The sequence below is a fragment of the Leuciscus leuciscus genome (genome assembly GCF_965113295.1).
Source record: "Leuciscus leuciscus genome assembly, chromosome: 19".
Taxonomy (NCBI): Eukaryota; Metazoa; Chordata; class Actinopteri; order Cypriniformes; family Leuciscidae; genus Leuciscus; species Leuciscus leuciscus.
In genome coordinates, this window is record NC_138743.1 from 23,281,769 (window position 1) to 23,305,235 (window position 23,467).

Sequence of the window (23,467 nt, forward strand, 5' to 3'; positions counted from 1 at the left end):
TGTTCGCAGGTACAGAAACAGAGGGGTACGGATACACACAAAAAAAAAAAAATGGGATGATGAAATTTTAAAGGCCGAAATCAGACTGAATATATGCATGAGGCGTGGGTCAGAAAGAACAAATCGTAATTATTCCCTCCGAAATGTTCTTGTATTTGTTATTATGGTTATTTTAAGTTGTCTCGAATGTAGAGAGTGAATATTCTTCTCTGCATTGAAACTATCATAGTTGTAGTTGCAGTGAAACATGAACCGTCCGCTGTGTCCCTCAAGGCTACAGGGGTCACTGCGCTCTTCCTGGGGGCCGCTGTTGATTCTGTGTGATCAATCAGTCTTCTTCCTTTTCTCTTTTCTTTTCGCACTCACCTTTTTCCTGTCCCTTTGCCTTTTTATCTTCTTCTGCTGCCGATGTTGTAGTACATTGTATTTGAGGCGGGACACGAGCCCATCCGTGACCAATCAGAGGAGAGCATATATCAGGTACACTACCAAATCTTAATAATGATACCTTTTAACTGAAAATCACATAATCAGATTTCAATATTAGTTTGAAAACTTGTTCACCACTAGTAACAATTTACTTATATTATTATTATAGTACAAAACAAACAATTCAGAGTAGCATATGTCCATGCAAAATAATATGTGTGGGGGATTTGAACATGTGACAACATACTATAGTACTTTTCTTTTTCTGAGAATTGGAAGTTTGCCAGCTCTGCTATTTTAAATTGGACTAATTCAATAAAAATGTTAACAATAAATTCATTTTTTTTCATCAATTATTATAATATTAATTTCAATATGTTTTGTAATGTTGCACTGTAAAATATGATTAATAAGGTCAAATACATAACTTACAAGTTCTACTCAAAATTCATTGAAATAAATATTTTACATTTTAAATAAATACATAACAGCGTAGTTTCTCATTTTTTTACATAGTTTAAAAAACAGATTTTTGACATAATTAATATTCATGAGCCAGGCTGGTGAGGTTTATAATGTCACCCCTGATTTTTCTGATTTTTCCTACACTCCTGATTGAAAGAAATCTAGTCTAACCTTTTTTTTTTATAAAATATATATTATAAATTATTATAAAAAATGTATGTATGTATATATATATATATATATATATATATAGTACAGAAATGTATTGTAAATTTCACAAATAACTTCAAATAAATGTTAAAAAAAAATGACTGAAATCGTATTTTCTTGTAAAACATACACCAATAATCTTTGTTTTATTTACTTCGAAGAATCACTTTTACAGTGTGTTGAAATTACTGTCGCCGTCCACAACACAATACAATATGTCAGTTTGAAAAAAACACACATAATACATCGAGCTTAGGTCTATCATTAGCAGCTTTCATGGACCAACACAGGTTTTGATGATCAGACAGCCAATAGGGAGCCTCCAAACAAACCGGCATTCATCTTTAAATAACACTTTAGAAGAATCCCTTGGTGTTGATGGTACAGCTATACTGACAGCTCCACTGTGTAGCTGCCAGAGTCCCACCTGTGAATTAGAACAGAGTGCTTCTCCAAGCCACACTAATTCAGCGTGACGGCCCTTTCAAAGATTTACACCCAGCAATGTTTTGTGCTCCAAGCGCCATGACCAAGACAACAGCAGGTGTTGTATCCTCAGGTGCTGCTTTGTTTTGTCACCTGTGGCTTGAGTCAAAAAGAGACACTGCCAAGCTAAACAATAACCACATTAGTGCCCCAACACTTTGCCAGTCTGTCTCCTCCACAACTTTTTACAGAGCCGACGTAATGTCGTATTCAGTTAAGTAGCTCCACGAAAGCTTGAAACACCATCTCGGTCCAAATTATACCCTCTAAAATCAAATATCTGCTCGGCTCTCAAGCGCTAAGCTGACACTTCACAAACTCCTTCACTTGTTGCTGACATCAGGACAGATATCGGAAACTCAGGAGCATGAAGGAGACATCTGCTTGCTGTCACATCAATAAAACCAGGATCAGCTAACACCTGATCTCATCTCATATCAAACAAAAAGCCAGATTGGCCGAGTCAAATTGAATCTGCGTGAACATCACTTTTGGTGTTCGCTAACAGCAATAAAATCGGGAAACCTATATGAACAGAACAAGAGATTTGTGTTCTCTTGATGTCCACTGTCAAGCCTGAAGATGTATAAATGGCATCAGTCGAACCAATGAATCGTGGTCATATTGCGGAACGCCATGAAAATATCAGGGAATTGAAAATAAAATGAAAAATTAATGGAAATTTCAATAGTGTGTTTACATTTTCTAGCTATGCTTAGCTTTAAAATTTGCCACTGGTTTACAAATTGCTCTTTTTTGTGTGTAATATTCCTGAAAATTATTTTCCCAAACTTAAAGCAAGACACTACAGGTCAATAGGGTAAAACATTGAACTAATAAATATCATACTTTATCCAGTTGACTTATCACAGACAATTGTTTTGTATTACAATTTTTCTGAAATGTTATGTTTAAATATGCATGTGAGGCATTAGTTAATTTAATATGCACAGATTTGCATACATTTCGAGAACAGGAATTGAACTGTGGATAAAGCCAGGTTTGAAATTCTTATTCCATTTTGTTGACAAATTAGAGTTAAATGTTTTTACTGGGGGGATTTTGGATATCTCTTTTTATCATAACATAAATCAGAAAATTCTGTCAAAAGTCAGAAAAAAGTGATATACAATGTTACATAAATCAGACGAAAGTTATATGAACAAACCTCTCTGTTAATACTTTCAAAATATAGATAGGAAAAAAATGGTTTATGTAAGTGGAGATTTCTTGCTGAGTGCGGTACTGCCTTTAAAGATATGTATTGTAGTTAAAATGTACAGACGCAAATAGATAAAAGTGTAATAAAATAAACACTTACATGTGTATTTGGGATGTTTTCTTTCCACAAGTCTGAAAAAAAATGCAAGCAAAATAGAGCAAAATCTTAAAATTGACCAATGCTTGAAAAAACAATAGTTTTGCCTGTATAGCGTCTTCTCTTAATTGTTATACAGGAACCCTATATTAAGGGGGAAAACTGTAAAGAAACGCTATCTAACATTCCTTAACCTTATTGAACAGCATCTCATAACAAGATATGTTGATTATCCGAAGCTAACACTATGTATCAAAAGTAACCTTGACCTCCAGCGGGCCCCTTGGGTCCCAAGTAGTTTTGGCTCTGGTAAAGTTTGGATAGCATGACTGAGCTGAGGGATTGATGCTGAGCGTAGGGAGATTTCCAAAGTCTGCGTGGAGAAATTACTCTGCTGTGAGAGGAAAGCAGCAGGTCTCTCCTCTGCCCTTTCTCCAAATGAAAGAGTGAGAATGATTAATCATTGCTGTCGCTGTGTGATCTTTGAATAAAAGAAATAGAAAGATCACTTCAAGTGTACGATCAAATAAAAACACAGCGGCAATCAGTCTCTCAGCAAGAGGGGAATTAAGAACAATGGCAAATTAAAAAGAGAGAGCCAGAGAGAAGACGTGAAAATAACAGACAAAGAAAGGATCTGCATCTTTTCTAGCCGTCTAATTTGAACATGAAAATGATGGTACACTGTAAAAAAAAAAAATTACAACCTTAATTTTTTAAGTACAATCAACTGGGATTTTTAATTCAACTTTAACTTAAATTGTGCTAAACTGACTTAAAAATATATATGTCTTGTATAACTTATAAATTAACTTATTTTATTTTAAATATATTTTTTCTTTTGAGTTAAGGCAATGTAAAAACACATGTTGTCAACTTATTGATCAATAATAGAAAATAAAATAAAATATTTATCATGCAAACTATAAAATTATATTGATATTATTTTGATTTATTTCATCTAAACATTTATTATAAATAAAATATATATATATATATATATTATAAATAATACAAATATTGATTATTATTATTATTCAAGCTCAATTTTAATTTATACTATGCACTATTTTCTGCATCTTGCACTTATATTATTAATTAGAACACTTTATACATAGACAATGGCTCATTTTGCTCTCCAGGAAGCATTCAATTTGCATTCTGCATTGACCTTGTAAAATCTCTTGCTGAAATCTGAACTAATGGTAACTTGTCATGTTAACTGTGCATTTGGCTGGGCTCCCTGTCCACACCAGGTCCCTACCAGCCAACAAAAGGAGGGAGTTTATGACGTCCCAAAGCGACATCCAGTGAGTGGACCTGTGTGTGTTTGTTTATGTGACTATCCTGTGCCTCTCTCTGGCAAACCTTTCAATATGTGAACCACCAAGCATCAAGCATGTTTCCGCTCCCTGTCTCGAGTCCCGTGAGGAGTTCAGCAGCACTCATTTCCCGGCTTACAGTAAATCGCATAGACTGTGCACTCTTAATTTACCCCCCGGTGTTTGTGCGTTTTTGGCTGGTTGTGTATATGTGTGGTTTTTGTGTTTGTTTCATTTTCTTTGTGAAAATCTAGCTGTTTGGGTGATGGGCATTACGTGATTGGTCGGTTTTTGCATGATGTACGCTTGTCTTCACCCCATGATAAGGACAGCTGGTGCGTTCATGAGGGCATTCCAGCCTTGTGAATCAAGTTGACAAGAAAGTTCACCCAAAAAGAAAATTCTCATGAATCATGTATGACTTTATTTCTTCCATGGAATACAGAGATTTGAAAGAAGAATGTGCTCATTCTTTTTCTTGCAATGACTGTCTTTCAAGGATATAAAAGGATATAAAAGTGGCGCGCCATAAATGTGGTCCATATGATTCACGCACAGTATCAGGCAGAAATTTAAGTAATTATTAAATAAAAGCATGAATATAGGACACAACTCATACGGACCATTTTCGCTATATTCATATTTTTATGGAAATGAGCAACTAGAACAGTCTCCAAAGGGTTTCTTCTTTTGTGTTCCAGGGAAGTTTACTGCAAAAAAACAAATCTTCCTTAGTATTTTTGTCTTGTTTTCTAGTACAAATATCTAAATATTCTTAAATCAAGATACATTTAATTTGAGGGAAAAAAAATGAATATATTCTTAAAAAGAAAAAAAGGATCAAAATGAGCTCAAGTGGTTTTAAGCTTAAACGAGAACAAATATCTGGCTATGGGGTCAGAAATATAAACAATTCAATTCAAAGCGAAAACAAGATCATTTTTTCTGACCCCATTCACTGTAAAAATGATTGTCATGATTTGTTTTCACAATTTTTTATCTTTTGTCAAATCAACATAATATTTTGAGTTTCTGTTTATTAAACCAATCTCCTTCATTGTATTAACTCTCTTTTATTTTTTATTTAAATTAACTCAACATTTTAAGGCAACCACGTAACTTACTTATTTTTTTTAGTTAAACCAACAATATATATTTTTTGATAGTGGCAATTCGTTTTCTTGCGCAAATCTCGCTTAATTTTGATAATTATTTTAGAAAAATATATATACTTAACATCATAAGTCATTTTGCTTCTCAAGTAAATGTATCTTCGTTTAAGAATGTTTAGATATTTGTACTAAAAAACGAGACAAAAGCACTGAGGAAGAACATAATGTTTGGAGTGTTGAAACAACATGACAGAACTTTAAATTTGGGTGAACTATTCTTTCAATGCCACATCATGAATGTCCGTGAATCATGCATGATTTACAATAATAAAAAAAAAGAAAGTCTGTGTAGCTTAAATGGGTTGACAGATAAAGTCATTTAAATGAGAGATGGCAAACATTCTTCTGCATTTTTTGAGTTGTGCTCATGCATCTGTGATCGTACTGTGAACGAGATTCAACTGGTCAAGAAGTTATAGTGAATTTTGCTCTCTCTCTTTAAATGGTGGATGATCTCTTGTCAGGCCATTTGGCCTCAACATTAACACTCTGTTATAAAGAAAGATGGCTGATCTTTTCATGTTCTGGCCAGTGTCTCTGCTGTCTGTATCTCTCTTGTGTTATAGCTGCTCTGTTCATTCAGTCTTAGCTCAGCTAAATGCCTAAACCCTCACACAATCACCATCACAACACATACAACCCCTGCAAAAGTCCCAAGTACCCTGGAGTTGGTTGAGTCTGTCCTCAATATTCAATTGTTTGGGTCACTCCAGACCTGGAAAACAATGTTTGAGTTGGAATTTCCTCATCTCAGCCCTCATGTCACCCTGTGCCGCTGTCTGGCATCTCTTCCTCTCGCCTCTTCCATCATGTTTTCAAACACCCACTCACTCTTTTCTCTCTTTTCCTCGCACATATTTTCAGCCTTCTTCCTCTCTCCTGTTTCAATCTAAGTCGCGTGGCCTCTTGATCCTGCCTTCCCCAGCTTTTTCATTTCTGCCGAAGCAAAATCTACACAGCTTCAACTCATAAAATAACTCTTTCGGCTCTACGGAATTGGCTTTTGAACTGTTAGGCTGTAAATCTGTTTTGTGTTGTGCATCTGCACATACTGTACATTGTGGGTCTGAATTTATTTATTTATATGAATTTATTTGCGCTTCTTTAATTTTTTTTTTTTTTTTTTTTTTTTTTTTTTGGGGGGGCAAATTCAATAAGCATTTCAGTACAATGAATTGTCATTGTTTTTGGCACAAGCACACTTCTATAAAATTAAGTATATATATTGTGTAATGTACATTATATTTATACATTATTATAATTATTAAACACTTTTTTAGGTGACATTTGTGTACATTTTCTAGCTTTCATAGCAGGGCTGATTCATTAAATGATTATCAAATTATAAAGAAAAATTGATTTTGTTTCATTGTTTAGTTTAGTTTTTCTTTGTTTTCTGTTTTTTCTTTTGCCTTCCTTTGTTTTGGGTTTTTTGCTTTGCTTTGCTTTGCTTTGCTTTGCTTTGCTTTGCTTTGCTTTGCTTTGCTTTGCTTTGCTTTGCTTTGCTTTGCTTTGCTTTGCTTTGCTTTGCTTTGCTTTGCTTTGCTTTGCTTTGCTTTGCTTTGCTTTGCTTTGCTTTGCTTTGCTTTGCTTTGCTTTGCTTTGCTTTGCTTTGCTTTGCTTTGCTTTTATTTTATTTTATTTTATTTTATTTTATTTTATTTTATTTGCTTTGCTTTGCTTTGCTTTGCTTTGCTTTGCTTTGCTTTGCTTTGCTTTGCTTTGCTTTGCTTTGTTTTGCACTTTTAATACACATTGTTTTAATACACATTGTTCAAAAGAAGTAAAAAAAGATGCAGTATGCCAGATCATGGTATTCTGCCGCATCCTTCACAACTGAAATGGACAACAGCGTCATGCAAACTGCGTTTGCACATTATTTAATTTTCATATTCCCCTTAGTGAATCATGCGGTGGAACAAAGCAGGCAGTGTGCGCAAATAAACAACAATATCAGTCAGTGCAATTTATTCTTAGTAAATTCCCCCCATTATATTTTTGCCTACTAAAGAATTGACTTTGATAAACAGTATTTAATGAATCATTTCTTTGAATAACTCTTTAGTGTTGTTGTTTTTTCTTGTACCTCTCCACATATTATTTAATTTCCACGCTGTGCTTCTCAGTTGGTTTCATGCCTGTGGCTACATGATCATTACTCTCCGTCCGTAATGAAATGGGCAGTACTAAAAGCACACAGGACACTGCGAAGATAATTATTCTCTCCGAAGGGACGGCTAATTGATAGTCTTTTGAAGTGATGATGATAGAAAAGTATGCTGATGGATTGTGGCAAAATAAACGTGATACTAATATTCACTCCCAGCCTCGTTCTAAATGTTGCCATGGAGACTGTTTAGTGTAAATACTGTAGTTTCGGTTATGGAATGACAATACATCATGTGAGTCATACTTTCGCAGGAGAGGCAGCTTGTTATAATAACAGATAAGAAGGTAGTTAACAGCACTCGTGATATCCATCAGTAATAAGGTGTCAGCAGCATGCAAGGCGCTTTGACTGACACAGTTCATCACTGTGGGGCCCAGATGTCATCTTTCCCATTATCCTCAATGGTGATCCCCAAGGGTGTGTAAAGAGATTGATTTGATGGCATCTTTTGGGCTGGTAATATTACGGCCATTTAATTCAGCTACTGGTCGCAGCGTAGAACGGCAGTTCCAGCTCAATGACCTTCAAAACCAAACAACGTGAGGCGAACACCATCACCCTGGAAACATGGCAGGAACAAATCAAATTTTTGTTTTTTCCCCTTATTCGGCCTCATTCGTGAAACACAAGCAGAACCAAACTGAGTGAAATGTAGATTGCTGCATTATTCAGAGTTCTGCTTATGTTTTATGAATGAAGCCCTTTTTAATGTTAGACAGCTGAACTGATCGAGTGAAGAAAGCTACACAACCCAAACCTTGATGATGCTTTCTCTCTTTCCCTTTCTATCACACTGCCTCTGCTTTCCTTCATGTTTGTCCATTCACTCATAACTGTATTAGCAAATATAACATGTCACTAGCAGTGGCTTATTCCTGCTTACTTCTCTCAGACTGATATGACCATACTTCGAATCTTAAAGCTAAGCGCTAACACCAAACACCAAGCGCTAACATAGAGAGACTTTCAGACTTAACCATCTCAGGTGTCAACTGCTTCTGAAACCTGAGCCACTGACCTGGAGTCAGTTCTCACTTGATTTTATTGCATGTTTTACATGTACATGTCCAGATCTTGTGTGTTTATCTTGTTGTCAGTGTTAATTCTGGTCTTACTTGGTTAGCCGGATAACTTCCCGGATTCCATCATAAACCTAAGTTATCTTTTGTAGCAGAAATCAATGTGAATGTCTGTCATTTGAATGTCATGAATGTCAAATTTTACATATCTTGTTTTTATATTAATGTTAATATATTAGGAACTCAGGAGACAGGAAAACAACCACTTTACATCAACGAGACCAGACAAACAACTGAACACAAGAGAGAGAATATATACACAACCAAATGAGGAAACTAGGGAGATAATTAATGAACAACAGGTGAACTAAATCAATCTGACACATACTTGGAAATTAGGTCAATTGGCAAGACAGGAATTTAAACAAACACAAAGAACAAAACATAATCCTGACAAATTAAAATTGTAATGACATGTATATGTATCACGCAAACTTAACAAACAATGAATAAGACATTTGTCACAACATTTATCAATCTTTGTTATCAAAGTACTAAAACCATAAAAACAAATATTTCCGGTACTTGAAATAAAATAAACGCTAACTGAAATAAAATAAAACAAAAAAGTTAAACTTATTTTATTTCAGCTAGTGCCCTTAAGGAACATTTCTCATTTTTGTTTAGTTTAAGTTGAAGTACTAAAATAACTAAAACTAAATAATCTCAAACTAAACCAAGACTTAATAAATACTATATATAGACATAATAAATCACTAATAAAAATGACAAAAACACAACAAAAATACTGAAACTAAAAATTCAAATATGAAAATGTTAAAATTAAATGTTGAATGTTGTAAATTAACAGTAACAAATAGTTTTTTCTACTTTTTAAGTAATTGTAGTTAACTAACATTAACAAATGGAACCTAATGTAAAGTTACCAAAATAAATAGTTTTCCTTCAGTCATGTCTCTCTGAGGGCACCAAGTGAAAAAAAAAAAAAAAAAATGCACATGACCTCGAGACTGGATTACTGTAATGCTTTATTAGCTGGTTGTCCTGCATCCTCAGTAAACAAGCTACAGTTAGTCCAAAATGCCGCCGCTAGATTTCTTACGAGATCAAGAAAATATGATCATATAACACCGATTTTATCATCACTGCATTGGTTACCTATAAAGCTCCATATTAATTACAAGGTATTGCTACTGACTTATAAAGCCCTAAACGGCTTAGCTCCAGTCTATTTAACGGATCTTCTATCGCCCTATAATCCATCGCGCTCTTTAAGATCACTAAATTCAAGGCTTTTCGTCATACCTAGGATATTCAGAACCACCAAAGGAGGGAGAGCATTTTCACATTTGGCTCCAAAACTCTGGAATAGTCTTCCTGATACTGTTCGTTGCTCAGACTCGCTCTCCCAGTTTAAAACTAGATTAAAGTCGCATCTCTTCAGCCAGGCATTCATATAATCCTACAGTTCAAACTACAATCCGGCCTCTAGCTCATAAATGCCAGAGGAGAACTGGCCCCCGACTGAGCCTGGGTTCTCCCAAGGTTTTTTTTTTCTCCATTAGGTCACCTGATGGAGTTTTAGGACACCATTAGGTCACTTGATGGAGTTTTTCGGTTCCTTGCCACTGTTGCCTTTGGCTTGCTCAGTTGGGGATATTTTGGGGATATTTAATTTAATTTTATCAATCAATAAATTCCTCTTGAAACAAACTTTGTTGTATTATTTTAATTTAATACTGTGAAGCTGCTTTGATACAATCTGTATTGTGAAAAGCGCTATACAAATAAACTTGACTTGACTTGACTTGACACCTCTTTATCCGGCTAACCAAGTGAATCATGTTCGAAGAAAGGGTTCTTGGTGTTCTTTTCTATTTCATGGTCTACCCATCCTCTCCTTTTGTATAAGATCCTCTCCTCGCCTGTGTTGCTTTTTCAGCAGCACAAATATGTAAGATGGGAGCAGCTGTTGTTCATGGTCTTTTGCTCTTCCCATGTTATCTCAAGGGACGCCCATTTGAGCACATTATTTTCCCATTAAAGCCTGCCGGCAGCTGGTTAAAAATCATTTTTTAGTTTGATTGCTCCTTCCACAAATTAAAGTTTGGGACTATGGGGTGGGATGCGAGTTAGCGAAGATAAATACTGTTGGTTTTTGCATTTGTCGGGCTCAAACCTGTTGAGAGATAATCTGGTAAAAAAAAAAATGCAAAAGCCACGAATTGATAGTGGGATAGTGAGGTAAACATGTGTAACCTCACCTGTTCAGGTAAAGTACCATCCATCTCATCTAATCACACTTCACCTTCCCAAAACAGACCTCATTTTCTGTGTGTCCCATTTCATCTTTCATCTAACACCATGTTATCATTGCAGAACAAACATAACCAACAGATCGATCTCTTGGATCTAGACACTGACCTGTTGCTGGTCACCAAGGTAAGGTGGACAATGACTGGCCGAAGTTTCTCCACACCTGCCCCCGGCCTTCCCATGATCCTCCAAGCTGTTGTTTTGATTGCAAATGACCTATAAAGCTCCTCTAGCTGTAATCTAGTTATAAAGTAATAAGTAGTGCACTATGGTCCTCTGTAGACTTCAGTAGAGTCCCTGTACAGGAAAGTAAATGTCACACTTCCCGCTATGAACAGTTTATAGCCCTGCTAAATCCCCAGTCTCTTGCTTTTTACCTTTTCCACTAGTCTCCTGGAAGTAGTCTACTTACTCATACCTGACCTTTCTTTTTTTATAGTCAAATGACAGAGCTCTTTTTTAGGTGACCCTAGTGTGACCCTATTGAATAGGTTGGATTTTGTGCTCCCATAAATAAATCAGTCAGAGACCATGTGCGCAAGATTTTTACAGTGGTCTCAAAGGTCATGCACACAGTCGTGTTACTGTGTGTGCTGTTTTTTAATTGTTTTAAAATTATTAGGGGGAAAAGCAATATTGACTAATCAAAATCCATAATTCCAAGCCCGAACAAATTAATCAATCACTTGTCCTGCCATTGTACTCCAGTGAAAAGTGTACATAGATGGACCCAGCCATACAGAGAACAAGGACTTCGGCTTTGGCAAGTTTCAATAAGTACAGTATGATATGATTGTTGGTGGGTTTTCACTGCGAAACAACACAAATAATTCAGTTAATATCACCACAATATTAATAAATAAATAAATAAAGGCTGCAGAAAATTCAGACATTTTAGGCAGCAAAAAACAGAAAAAGTCCCTTGTTCAGCAATGACCGTGAATACAGGATATATCCCAAAATATTCACTCATTATCTTCCTAGACATTATCTCTTATTATATTATATTATAGATTAGATGGCTGGCTGGCTAGCTGGCTGGATAGATAGATGGAAATGAAAATAAATTACTGTTTATTACAGTTTATTTCTCCGTGCTGATCGGTAGGTACAAGAAGTCATCATCATCTTTTATATGTTTTTTATATCATTTCTATAGCAACTCACTATCATTTCCATAAGTCACCATTTGTATTCATACCACTGTTTGCCCAAGGTAGATGCCAATATTCTGTGGCAAAGACTAGACTGTCATGGCAGTGAGTGCTGAGGTGAAACACATCTGATTTTGGTAAATGTTCCTCTTTCATCTGCAGAATATCAACCAGTTAGAGCTTTTCGGAGACATGTCCACTCCTCCTGATATCACGTCCCCCTCGGTGAGTGACTCCAAATGGAATGCAGGAATACTGCACAGTGTATACTGCATGCTAATTAGGTAGTATTTAAACAGTATGCCATTTTGATATAGTTGAGCTATGAGCAAGTGTAGTTTTTTTTTGGAAAGCTTCTGTTTAGACTGCTGTGATTCTCCTCTTCCACAGACCCCAGCATCTCCGGCTAATACTCTGGACCGCACGCTGGCCCACCAGACTCCATCCGAACTGTTCACCCCCTTCAACCCTGCCTCTGTACCCTCAGGTAGGAGAAAATTCGCCCCTGGTAAAACAATACCAAGAAAATAGATAAAGGAGACATGGAATGGGGCGGATGTAAATTAAGTAATGTGTCTGTCTAGTTCCGGCTAAATAAGATGTCCCGTCCTCCTGCTGTAGAATATGAATTCTCTCATTACTGGCTGCTGTACTGATCTGCATGATAAATGCCTTGCAGAGGACACAGCGTTACCTCTATCTGCTCTAGTGCTACTGTGTGTGTGTGCGTGTGTGTGTGTGTGTGTGTGTGTGTGTGTGTGTGTGTGTGTGTGTGTGTGTGTGTGTGTGTGTGTGTGTGTGTTTATATCTGTGAGTGTTTGATGCCTTTTTAACACGCACATCTGTTCGGGAGTCATATCATACATTTTTATTATGTTATTTTTTTCCCTGATGTCCACTTAGTCAAGGATTTTTGCACCACTAAGGGGCAATGTTTAGTTTTTCATCACCATTTTCACCCCTCTCTCTCATTCTTTGATTAAATTAAACAAAATATATACAGATTATTAAAGGAGTGGTTCAAATATTTACTCACTCTCATGCTGTTTTAAACTTGTATGACTTTCTTTCTTCTGTGAAACACAAATAAAGATATTGTGAAAAATCTCAGTGATTTTTCTCCATCCATTGAAAAGTGAATGGGTTCGAATGTTGTTTTGGGCCACATTGACTTTCATTAAATGGACAAAAACAGTTTCAAATATCTTATTTTGCAGTTATGTTTTGCAGAAGAAAGGAAGTCATACAGATTTAATATGACATTAGGGAAATAAATATTACATAATTGTCTTTTTTGGGGGGGTGAATTACCCTATGCCTGAACTTGCCAGAACCAACATTTTAATAATGTTAATATATCTACTTGCAAACATCTTTTATAGACTACTACTGACCTTTAAGGTGACTTTTCATCTTAGAAACATTATGGTAAAGAGAAAGCCATATTATTAATCAAAGTCCCCACAAGTAGCTTTTCCAAAAGCTGAGGTAAATATTAATATATAGAAGATGAACACAGTGTCATCCACACAAGTACAAAACACCATCATGAAACTAAAATAATGCTATAAACATTTATTTGAAAATAAGATGCAACATAAAACCTTAAAGGGTTAGTTCACCCAAAAATGAAAATTCTGTCATCATTTACTCACCCTCATGTTGTTTCCAATCCCGTAAGACTTTCGTTCATCTTCGTTCAAATCTGAGAGTTTTCTTTCCCTCCATAGACTACAACCGTTAATACCACTTTCAAGGCCCAGAATGGTAGTAAAGACATCATTGAAATAGTACATGTGACTACAGTGGTTCAACCTTATTGATAATAATAATAACGTTGCACTCTATGGAGGGGTCAGAAAACTCTCGGATTTCATCAAAAATATCTTCATTTGTGTTCCGAAGATGAACGAAGGTTTTATGTGTTTAGAATGACATGAGGGTGAGTAATTAATGACATAAATTTCATTTTTGGGTGAACTACCCCTTTTAATGTACAGTACTAATAAAAAAAACATTGGTAACTTACTGTTTACCAATTAAAAAGTTTTCACCGTAGCATTTTTACAGTCTTTTTTCATAAAACATCACGATTGTTTTGTTACATAGTGAACTCTATATTGTGAAGTGCTATCACTTTAAATTCTACAGGAACACTCACGTCATGATATTTGAACCAGTTATTAAAAACTAATAGCCCTTGTGCAGTGACTTTGCTCTCCCTGGGACATCTGTTCCAGCCAGATTGACTTTCTCTGAAACAGTAAACAGTACAGCATTGATATGTGTGGAATCAAGTAGTGTATCATCTGTCCCATCTGTCTTCAATTCTTTCCCTCAGTCAAACTCCCCTCTGTGTTGTAAAATCATAAACACCAGGCTTGACTCCGACACACCTGTCCTGATGGGATTCTCACAGTTCAGTTATGATAGCATGAGCACATTTTTCACCTTTGTGGAATCATTCTGGCTTTTTTCAAGTAAAATCTTTTCCCCAGAGTGCTTCAGGGGGTCTGGTCCCGCTGGCAGTGTATTGTAAGTCACTTTCAATGAAACTTGTGGGCTAAATGGCATGTCAAATGGAACATAAATCATCTGAACAAGAACATGCTACTTAATTATGATCTTATTTAGGAAAGCTATGCTGTATTGTGAACATAGTCACTATGTGTTCTATATTTATAATATAGTATGACTTTAAGATTTTATGAAGCAGTTAGTTACATAATAAAATAAAATAAAATAGAAAATAAATAGAAATAAAATAGAATATAATTATAAAATTTTAATTAATTTAATTAAAAAAATGCTATTAATTAAATTCATTTAGTGCCATCTTTCCACTAAAATATATAGTACTCCTCGACATGTCCGCTGGATACTGGAGATGTGCTTCAGGTTTTGCTTCCCATGTTCCTGAATAACAGTCCATAATTCCATCCTATTTGCCAATGGTGGATCCATTGCTCAAAAATGATTGCCGAGGGCCATCATGGACCAGTGCAGGGGTGCATTGCTGTGATGAGACAGCCCATTGCTGCCTGCCTGAATGATGGACATGCACGATTTACTTAAATTCACATATAGAACTTCTCCAAGCATTCCACTCACTGGTCCTTGAGACAACCACACACCGTTACTGCAACTCCATGTGTCCGATGTTCCCATCTCACACAGCTCATTTATTATGTCAGCATCGTGAATTGAGGAGTAACTAAATACATGTAAAAATGCTGTTACATTTATTAGTGTGTGTGTCAATAGCTAAGCTGTTTTCAAAATACTAAATCACTTTTTTTTTATATTGCATATGAAGAAATACAGATGCTCATAATTGTATTACTATTTATTAAAATATTGTTTAGTTGAACTATTTTAAAAATGCTGTTTAATGCTGTCACCTTAATTTTGTGGATAAAGTAGATAAATAAATAACAAATGTAATATTATTTATATATTTTTTGTATAAATAAAAAAAATGATAAAATGCATACCCGCATCTGACTATTAGTCGCACCGGGTCAAAATTGCATTGTTGAGAGAGAAAAAAAGGTCACATTTTATTATTACATTCAGAAATAATTCAAATACTGTAAATCAGAACATAAGTACTACAAACATGGTTCCCCTAACTCCACAACAAATCCTTTACATTTAACGTATTCAGAACAGGAATAAAACAAATGTAAGAATAAAACAATCATAAATTATAGTGGTATTCATTATAATCAACATTTATTATAAATGCCAAGCCTAAACAAATTTACATGCCATATACAAATAAACTTTGTACGTACTTAAATTTGTACTTAGCTCATAACTTAGCTCATACCTTAGCACAAATCCAAATGTGCGTGCTTTGTGCATGTTTGCATACTTGACTTTAAATGCATATGATAAGTCACTTTGGAAGGTAAGACACAGCAGGTTTCAGATGATTAAAACGATAGATTCTTCTTTTAAATAGCTAATGTCAACACCTAAGTAGAGTCATTTTTAAAAGATGAAGGATCATCACATCTTTCCACAACTTCCTATTTTGTGAGCAACCAAACTACAATTGATCTCACGCCTCTTTGAAATATTCCAGACACGCTCTCACAGTGCGTGTGGCATGTCATAGAGATAAGATACGATGGGGAGTTTTATTATTTGAATCAGCGTTACTCATTGGAAAGAAAGAGCAAGATGTGTAATGAAATAAGCCTCAATGTGATATGAGTCAGACTGTTGTAATGGCCTCGTTTAAAGGGCGTTGCTATTCATTAAGCCCGGACCTATTGTGAGAAGTAATTACAATAGTTCATCTGAGCCATAAAGACCTTTTTCATTATGAAAATCTAGGTCATCTTTCCCAAGTCATCAAGAGATATATGACTGCAGCCTGAAAGTCCTTTAGTGAATGCTAAAGGTTACAGCACAACCTCGTAATGAGGTGTGCGTGTTTTACAAATCATTTTGGCGGTAAATTCTCTTTCGATAGTTTGAAGAGCTTTGTGAACAGAAAGTCTCATTGTCTCCGTCCTTTAGGTTATGTGACGATGGGAGCCGTTCCACCCGCGTGGGCGCAGCAACAGTTCGCCGCTCAGGCTCCATTAGCGTTTGGCGTCCAGTCCCCGGTCCCCGTTGCGCAGGTTTTACCGGGCGCTCAGCCTCTGATCTGGGGTCAAGCCAACCTTTTTCCTGCCACCCAGCAACAGTGGGCCGCAATGGCAGGGGCTCACTTTTCGCCTGCCGCTTTCATGCCTGCCCAGACAGTAGGGCCGCTTCCCGCTGCCATGTTTCAGACACTGGCTCCCATGGCAGTGCCCGCGTCCTGCGAGACGCCCGCGGTGGCCATGGGCGGAGCCGTGGCAGGAACCTCGGGCTCCACGGCCTCCAGTCCGCAACACGGGGAGCGCACACTGCAGAGACAGGCTAAGATGAACAAGGAGATGTTTAAGGACTTCCAGATGGCAAAGCCACCAACCATGCCTGCCAGGAAGAGCGAGCAGCCTAGCCTGTCCTGCACCACAGACGCTTTCACCAGCTACTTCAGCAGAGTGGGGATGGCGCAAGACACGGACGACTGCGACGACTTCGACATCTCGCAGATGAACCTCACGCCCGTCACCTCCACCACGCCCTCCACCAACTCACGTGAGTAGGACGCTTCAGACATATGCCATGCATAATTTGAGTTTTGACTCAAATTTGGGGCTGGTTATGTAAATTAGATTATAGGGGGGAAACTAGTTTAAAACACGTGGTCAAATTAATTAAATATTTGTATTCATGTTGATTTCAGATGGAAATATGTTACGTCTCCCTATGTAAGATGTCTATGGGTAATATGGTATATAACATATAAGTGTTAAAGTTAGATCAATAATAAAAAATAAAAAGTATTACTCCCTCATACCCTATTACCCCTAGATATCTTAAATAGGAAGACATAACATAATTGGGGGTTAGTCCGGGATTTTTATTCCATTTTCAAGAAAGGTTTCTGTTTAATTCTAGAAATGACATGTATGTATGTGTGTGTGTATGTATGCATGTATGTATATTTTATATTATATGTTTTTTTTTTTATTGTTTGAAGAGGTTTAAAGTTAGAACGAAACGGAAGTCTTTTCTCCTCTATTGTGATGTATATCCGAGTGAAATGGCTTCTTAAAGTAGCAAAAATATAGGGCGTGACTTGATTTTAAAATATATATTTTTATATTATTCATAAATATCATAATTTTTTGGAGAGTTGCACCACATAACATTTTACAACCTGATTTAACCTTAAAGTTATATGTGATATTTTAAAATACTTATTTACAACTTTGCCACACAGTCATGAAATCATTTTCTTTTTTATTATTATTAATATTATTATTATACATTTTTTTGCTGGTTGCATCACATGTATTTGGTTTGGCATGCAAATACATACATATATTTGTGGCATATATAATATCAAAATATATGAGCAATATCACACTGCATATGCAAATATAGCCTAAATATAAAGTTAAGACACTTAATTTTCCCCTTAACCCAAATCAGTTTGCTCTGGAACAAGTAATACATTAGACCAAAGATTGCCCGTTTGATATACCCCAAATTAATTATATCTCATGTTTAACCACTTTTTAAATACAGTAAGAGCCAGCGGCAAATTCCCAAAGGATTGGCCGAGATTAACCTGTTTTTGCGGGTACATGAGCGCTGAACGGCCACTGAAAGCCTGGCAAAAAGCCTTTAAAAAGCCTGAAAGCCTTTAAAACACATTTTAAATCTGGTGCTATGTTTATATAGTCACATATTTGAGGTCTAAATAACTACATTCTCGCCTAAAAAACTTGTATAACTACATTTTGTGACACAACAATAGTGTTTTTAAAAAATATGATAGATTTTCTCAACCGCCATGACAGCCGAAGTAAGCAGAATGATGCAAACGGTAAAACGGTTCCAGTGCTGATATTGTGGGAATATCGCACATCTCTCAGCCAATCAGATTCGAGAGCCAGAAAGAATTGTTGTATATATTGTATTAATATAATATTTTGATATTATATATGCATTAGATGCTTTTAACACGACGTTAAATTACATTTTGTTAGTTCATGCATTACTTAAACCCATGACTTTGGCATTGTTAGCATCTGCTCTACTGTTTGAGCACAGGAATGCCTCCACAGCCACAGGACATCAATTGACCTTTCACTGATGTCTTAATTATTTAATACATTATATTTTTAATTTGAGGTTAGCATCTTCCTCTTTTTTCAATAATAAGAATTTATGACAGCCAACATTTAAATGATTATATCTTGGCACTGGTTTAAAAACATAATGATTATCTTTAGAAAGCTGCAGTTTTCCTTTTTGCTTCACTGCATAAAATTCAAAATGTGTTTCTGGGTCAAGCGACTCAAAATGATGTCACATATGTACACATATTAGATCTTCCATGTTTTCCTGAATAGATGATTTAGAATTATGTGAATTTATTTATATTTATTCATAATTTTTTATACTTTATTTTTTATTCATACTTTATTTATAATATTTATACTTTTTTTTTCCTCTTTCACTCTGATTTAAGAGGTTGGTCACGGTTAGGTTAGGCTTAGGGATCGGTATAGGGATATGTGTTTATATCAGGAATGTTGTTTCAGGACCAACAGAATCACATAATGCTGTAGCTCCATAAACCCTAAATACATCAACAAAGAAAACGAATCTCACATAGAAGAACTTGGTATCTCACCACATGCCTTTCTCTCTCTCGCCTCTCTCATCGCAAGCCCTTAACAGTGCTGACACGGCTAGAAAGGCTTTATCCGTTTCCTACTACAGAACTTCAAACTCACACCTCATCCCGTCTTTCATCAACACATCCTTTTTCACTCAGAGGTTGAAAGGTGGGCTTTGATGCTGTTGCCCAGAAGGCATTGTCTTTAGTCAGCGTGAAAATGACAATTAGTACTGCGGTGGGGAACGACGGCAGGGGGAAAGAGAGAGTCAGTCACAGGCCCAGCTGTGCTTCTGGCGAACAGTGTAATTATCACTGATCTCTAGGGAGCCCTGCGCTGTGTGTTGGGCCTGTTTGGATCCTCTCGCTCCTGTAGTGCTAATTATTGCTGCGATGGAACGCCACACCGTCCCACGTTTGCACACAGGCAGGCCGTGCGTGAGAGACATACTCATTTATTAGGTGTCAATAAGGGATTTTGATCCACATAGGACCCTTTCTGACAGGTTCTGGGCTTAAATGCATACGTTTAGTCACACTAATCATGACTAGTTCGTGCAAAACACAAAATACATTCCCCTAGGTACAAATCGTTCCAGTTTCGAGACAAAAAATCAACTGAATGGTGCAAATATATATATATTTTTTTTTTAAAGAGGCTAAAGGTACACTTTAAAGGTAACTTTTTTTTTGTAAAATTTTTTAGTTTAAATGAATCAATACGTCATCATTCCTTCTTCCAAAACTAGTTTTTGTCTTACTTTGATTCACTATGATAAGCCTATTATAAGTGTTTATATCTTAGACCTGTCGGGATGATTTTTGTGGGAAATTGTTAATATATAAATGCATGTCTTGTCAAATTTGTAAATAGAGAAAAGTTGCTCCGGCTACTTTGACGGGTGTATGGTGTGGTAGTGTCAGGTTAGTTGCCACAACGAGTGAGAAAAGTTGACACGGAGCGTGATAAATCTCGAACATCATCCGTTTGAAAAAAATAAATAAAAAGTGAGAAGTGAGATAACCATATTCATCCACACAGCACAACCAAAACAATATTCTTCTGCATAATGCATGTTTGCAAAGGTTTTTTTTTTTTTTTTTTTTTTTTTTTTTTTTTTTTACCGCTAGAGCTAGGGCCAAAAGTTACATAGTGTACCTTTAAGTAACAAATATAAACCACATAACTAACTCAAAACCAACAGGAATTCTCTTACCCACCCTTAAGGCTGGAATATTCCACATGACTTGATTTGCAGTTTGGACAAATTGATGCTAGTTGCCAAAGGAGAATGGCAGTTTGCAGATTTTGGGCAGATGGAGTTGACATTTCTCTGAAATCACGTAGTGTTTGGTAGGCATAGGCTTATTTTTTAGCTTCAGGCTTTTAGCTTCATTCCACCTAGTCAGATGAGATCAAACTTATTTGATATTTTGAGCTGATTTTAGAACATGCGTTGTGCATCTCTTAACAACGAGGTGCCTGTTTGATTTTGTCAAATCCAAAATGCAACCTCAGATGAGATCATAAAATGTTCTGATGTGTTTAAAACACTTGCAGCACTTTGAAGATAAATTCTGTGAGTTTGTGGGTTCACTGTGAGCCGGGCTCATTGCTAGCAACATGCTAGAGCCAAAATAGAACTACAAAATATTTGTAGTACGGTATTTCACATAAAATAAAAGCTGTGTTCTATGTCTTCATAAGCTTTTTGATGGTTTAGTACAAGATGCAGACTTTCAATGAGAGTAAAAGTCATAGGGCCCTATTTTAACGATCTGAAACGCAAGTGTCAAGCGCAAAGCGCAAGTAACTTTGTGGGCGGGTCTCGGCGCTGTTGCTATTTTCCCGGCGGGATAAATGACTCTTGCGCCAGGCGCAAATCTAAAATGGGTTGGTCTGAAGTAGCTTCATTATTCATAGGTGTGGTTTGGGCGTAACGTGAAATAAACCAATCAGAGCGACATCTCACATTCCCTTTAAGAGCAGACGCGCTTTTTCCATAGCGGATTGCTATTGTAACGGCGGATTTGCCAAGCGCGCGCCAGGAGCGGTTCACAGCCAAGGAGAGCAACGCTCTCGTCACGGCCGTAAAAGAGAGAAGTTACATTGAAATGGAGAAACCCACCCAAATTAACTTTGGTTAAACAGGCGTATGATAATTTGGGTAAATGTGTAAGCTAGATGTACGCTTTTATAATAAATTGTCTATCTATCTACTGTATATCTATCTATCTATCTATCTATCTATCTATCTATCTATCTATCTATCTATCTATCTATCTATCTATCTATCTATCTATCTATCGTAATAATGTATGATTTGCAAAAATGAAAACTGCTGCTTCTGTGTAGAGGAGAGAATCAAAGTGTATGCGCGTTGTGCACACGCTACATTGATTATGGCCAAGCATGCGCCCTTAAAATAGCATATGAATAACATGCGCAACGCGCCACTGACTTTAAAAATGTTTTTCCTGGTTAGTGGCGCAATTGTTTTCTAAACCATCAAAATAGCATGAAGGAACGTTTGCGCCGGAACACGCCTCCTCTTTGCGCTGAACCGCCCAGGGAGCGCAAGTTCATTCCCTAGTTTAGCGACGTGCTTCTGTGGAGGGAAAAGCATGAATGATAGAATTCAAGAATGATACATGCGTCGATGTACAAAGTCAATTGCGCTGGGTGTAGGGGTTTCATCAACTAGTCGACTAGGGCGCTGTCGGCCCTAATCGACTAGTCGGAAAACAAAATGGCGTCAGGCGCTGAGGTGCCTATGCGTCCAAAACGGTCAAGGTCATGGAGTGCAATGTCGCATTTGGTGCAATATAGATGGACACGCAAAACGGGACACATTCAGAATTAATAAACATTTAGTAAACTACAGAACAGCGCGAGTGGGAAATGGCGCACCTCACACGGGCAGGGCTACGAGAACGGACACTGCACTGGTGATATAAAACGCACACACACAGGTCTGTTAACTTAAGCGATACTTTTAAGGTTGTCTAATATTTTTCTGACTAACAAATTACTGACACAGTAGGCTAAAGGGTAGATTTAAAAAAAGAAAAACGAAATTTAAATAAAGAAAAAACAAAATTTAAATAAAGAAAAAACGAAATTTAGGCTAAATAAAACAAATGAAATTTAAATTAAGAAAAAACGAAATTTAAATAAAGAAAAAACGAAATTTAAATAAAGAAAAAAGAAAATTTAAAAAAGAAAAACGAAATTTAAATAAAGAAAAAACGAAATTTAAATAAAGAAAAAACAAAATTTAAAAAAGAAAAACGAAATTTAAATAAAGAAAAAACTAAATTTAAATAAAGAAAAACTAAATTAAGTTAAATTAAAAACGAGATTAATTTAAATTAAAAACGAGATTAATTTAGATTGATAATAACGGGTAAAAAGACTAATACATTTTGTTTCTATTATTCTATTTTCCACAATGTCAAAGCAACGCAGCTTAACCGAAAACACAAGCTCAGGCATGCACTTCGGTCCATACAAACTCCACTGTTCTGCACTCTAGCGGTTCGAGCCGCGCCTGAATCGCGTGTCTCACGCAGGCAGGTTGCAAACTCCAACCTGTTAAGCTGAGACGCTCACGCCACGCAGCCAGTGTGTCGCAGGTGATACAAAAATATAGTGGTTCAGTATAACCTACATCAAACTTGTATCGGCCTATATGCTTAAATGATATTTGCTTAAAGATGCAATGAAAAATGCACAGTTAAAATTATATGCAAAAAATATGTCGTGATGTTGACAATGTTATTGTCTGAGCCTGAGGCTAGCCATGTGGCAATGTTTATCTGCAACGTTCGCTGATGCGCGTGGTGTGGCAGTTCATAACAAGAATGTTTTAATTACAAGAATGTTTTAAATGAATGCTGCTGTTTTTGTATTAACACAAGAATAACTGATGAATTTATTTATTATGTTATTTCTGAATTTCAAACATACATTTCCAATAATACACCAGAACTCCTTCCTCTGTCTTCCTTAACAATGCTCAATGCGTTAATGCGTCAATTTAATGAATAAATAATTTAACGACTAGTCGACTAGTCGTCGACTGTTATGCAAAACTAGTCGACTAGCAAAAATCAGTAGTTGTGAAACCCCTAGCTGGGTGCAAGATAGG

At 36.3% G+C, this 23,467-nt stretch overlaps 1 protein-coding gene across 12 annotated transcripts in view; it reads left to right on the forward strand.

Moving 5' to 3' along the window:
• The window catches only part of dab1a (DAB adaptor protein 1a), a 426,003-nt gene that overhangs the window by 388,786 nt on the left and 13,750 nt on the right, over positions 1 to 23,467 (forward strand). For 7 of the 12 annotated variants that reach the window (XM_082146834.1, XM_082146833.1, XM_082146835.1 and 4 more), the window contains 6 exons: positions 418 to 480; positions 4,165 to 4,218; positions 10,992 to 11,054; positions 12,245 to 12,307; positions 12,473 to 12,569; positions 16,613 to 17,221. In XM_082146834.1, the coding sequence (XP_082002960.1) occupies positions 418 to 480; positions 4,165 to 4,218; positions 10,992 to 11,054; positions 12,245 to 12,307; positions 12,473 to 12,569; positions 16,613 to 17,221 (949 nt within the window). The remainder of the gene's footprint in view (positions 1 to 417; positions 481 to 4,164; positions 4,219 to 10,991; positions 11,055 to 12,244; positions 12,308 to 12,472; positions 12,570 to 16,612; positions 17,222 to 23,467) is intronic. The other 5 variants (XM_082146838.1, XM_082146829.1, XM_082146837.1 and 2 more) reach the window with 4 other exon arrangements.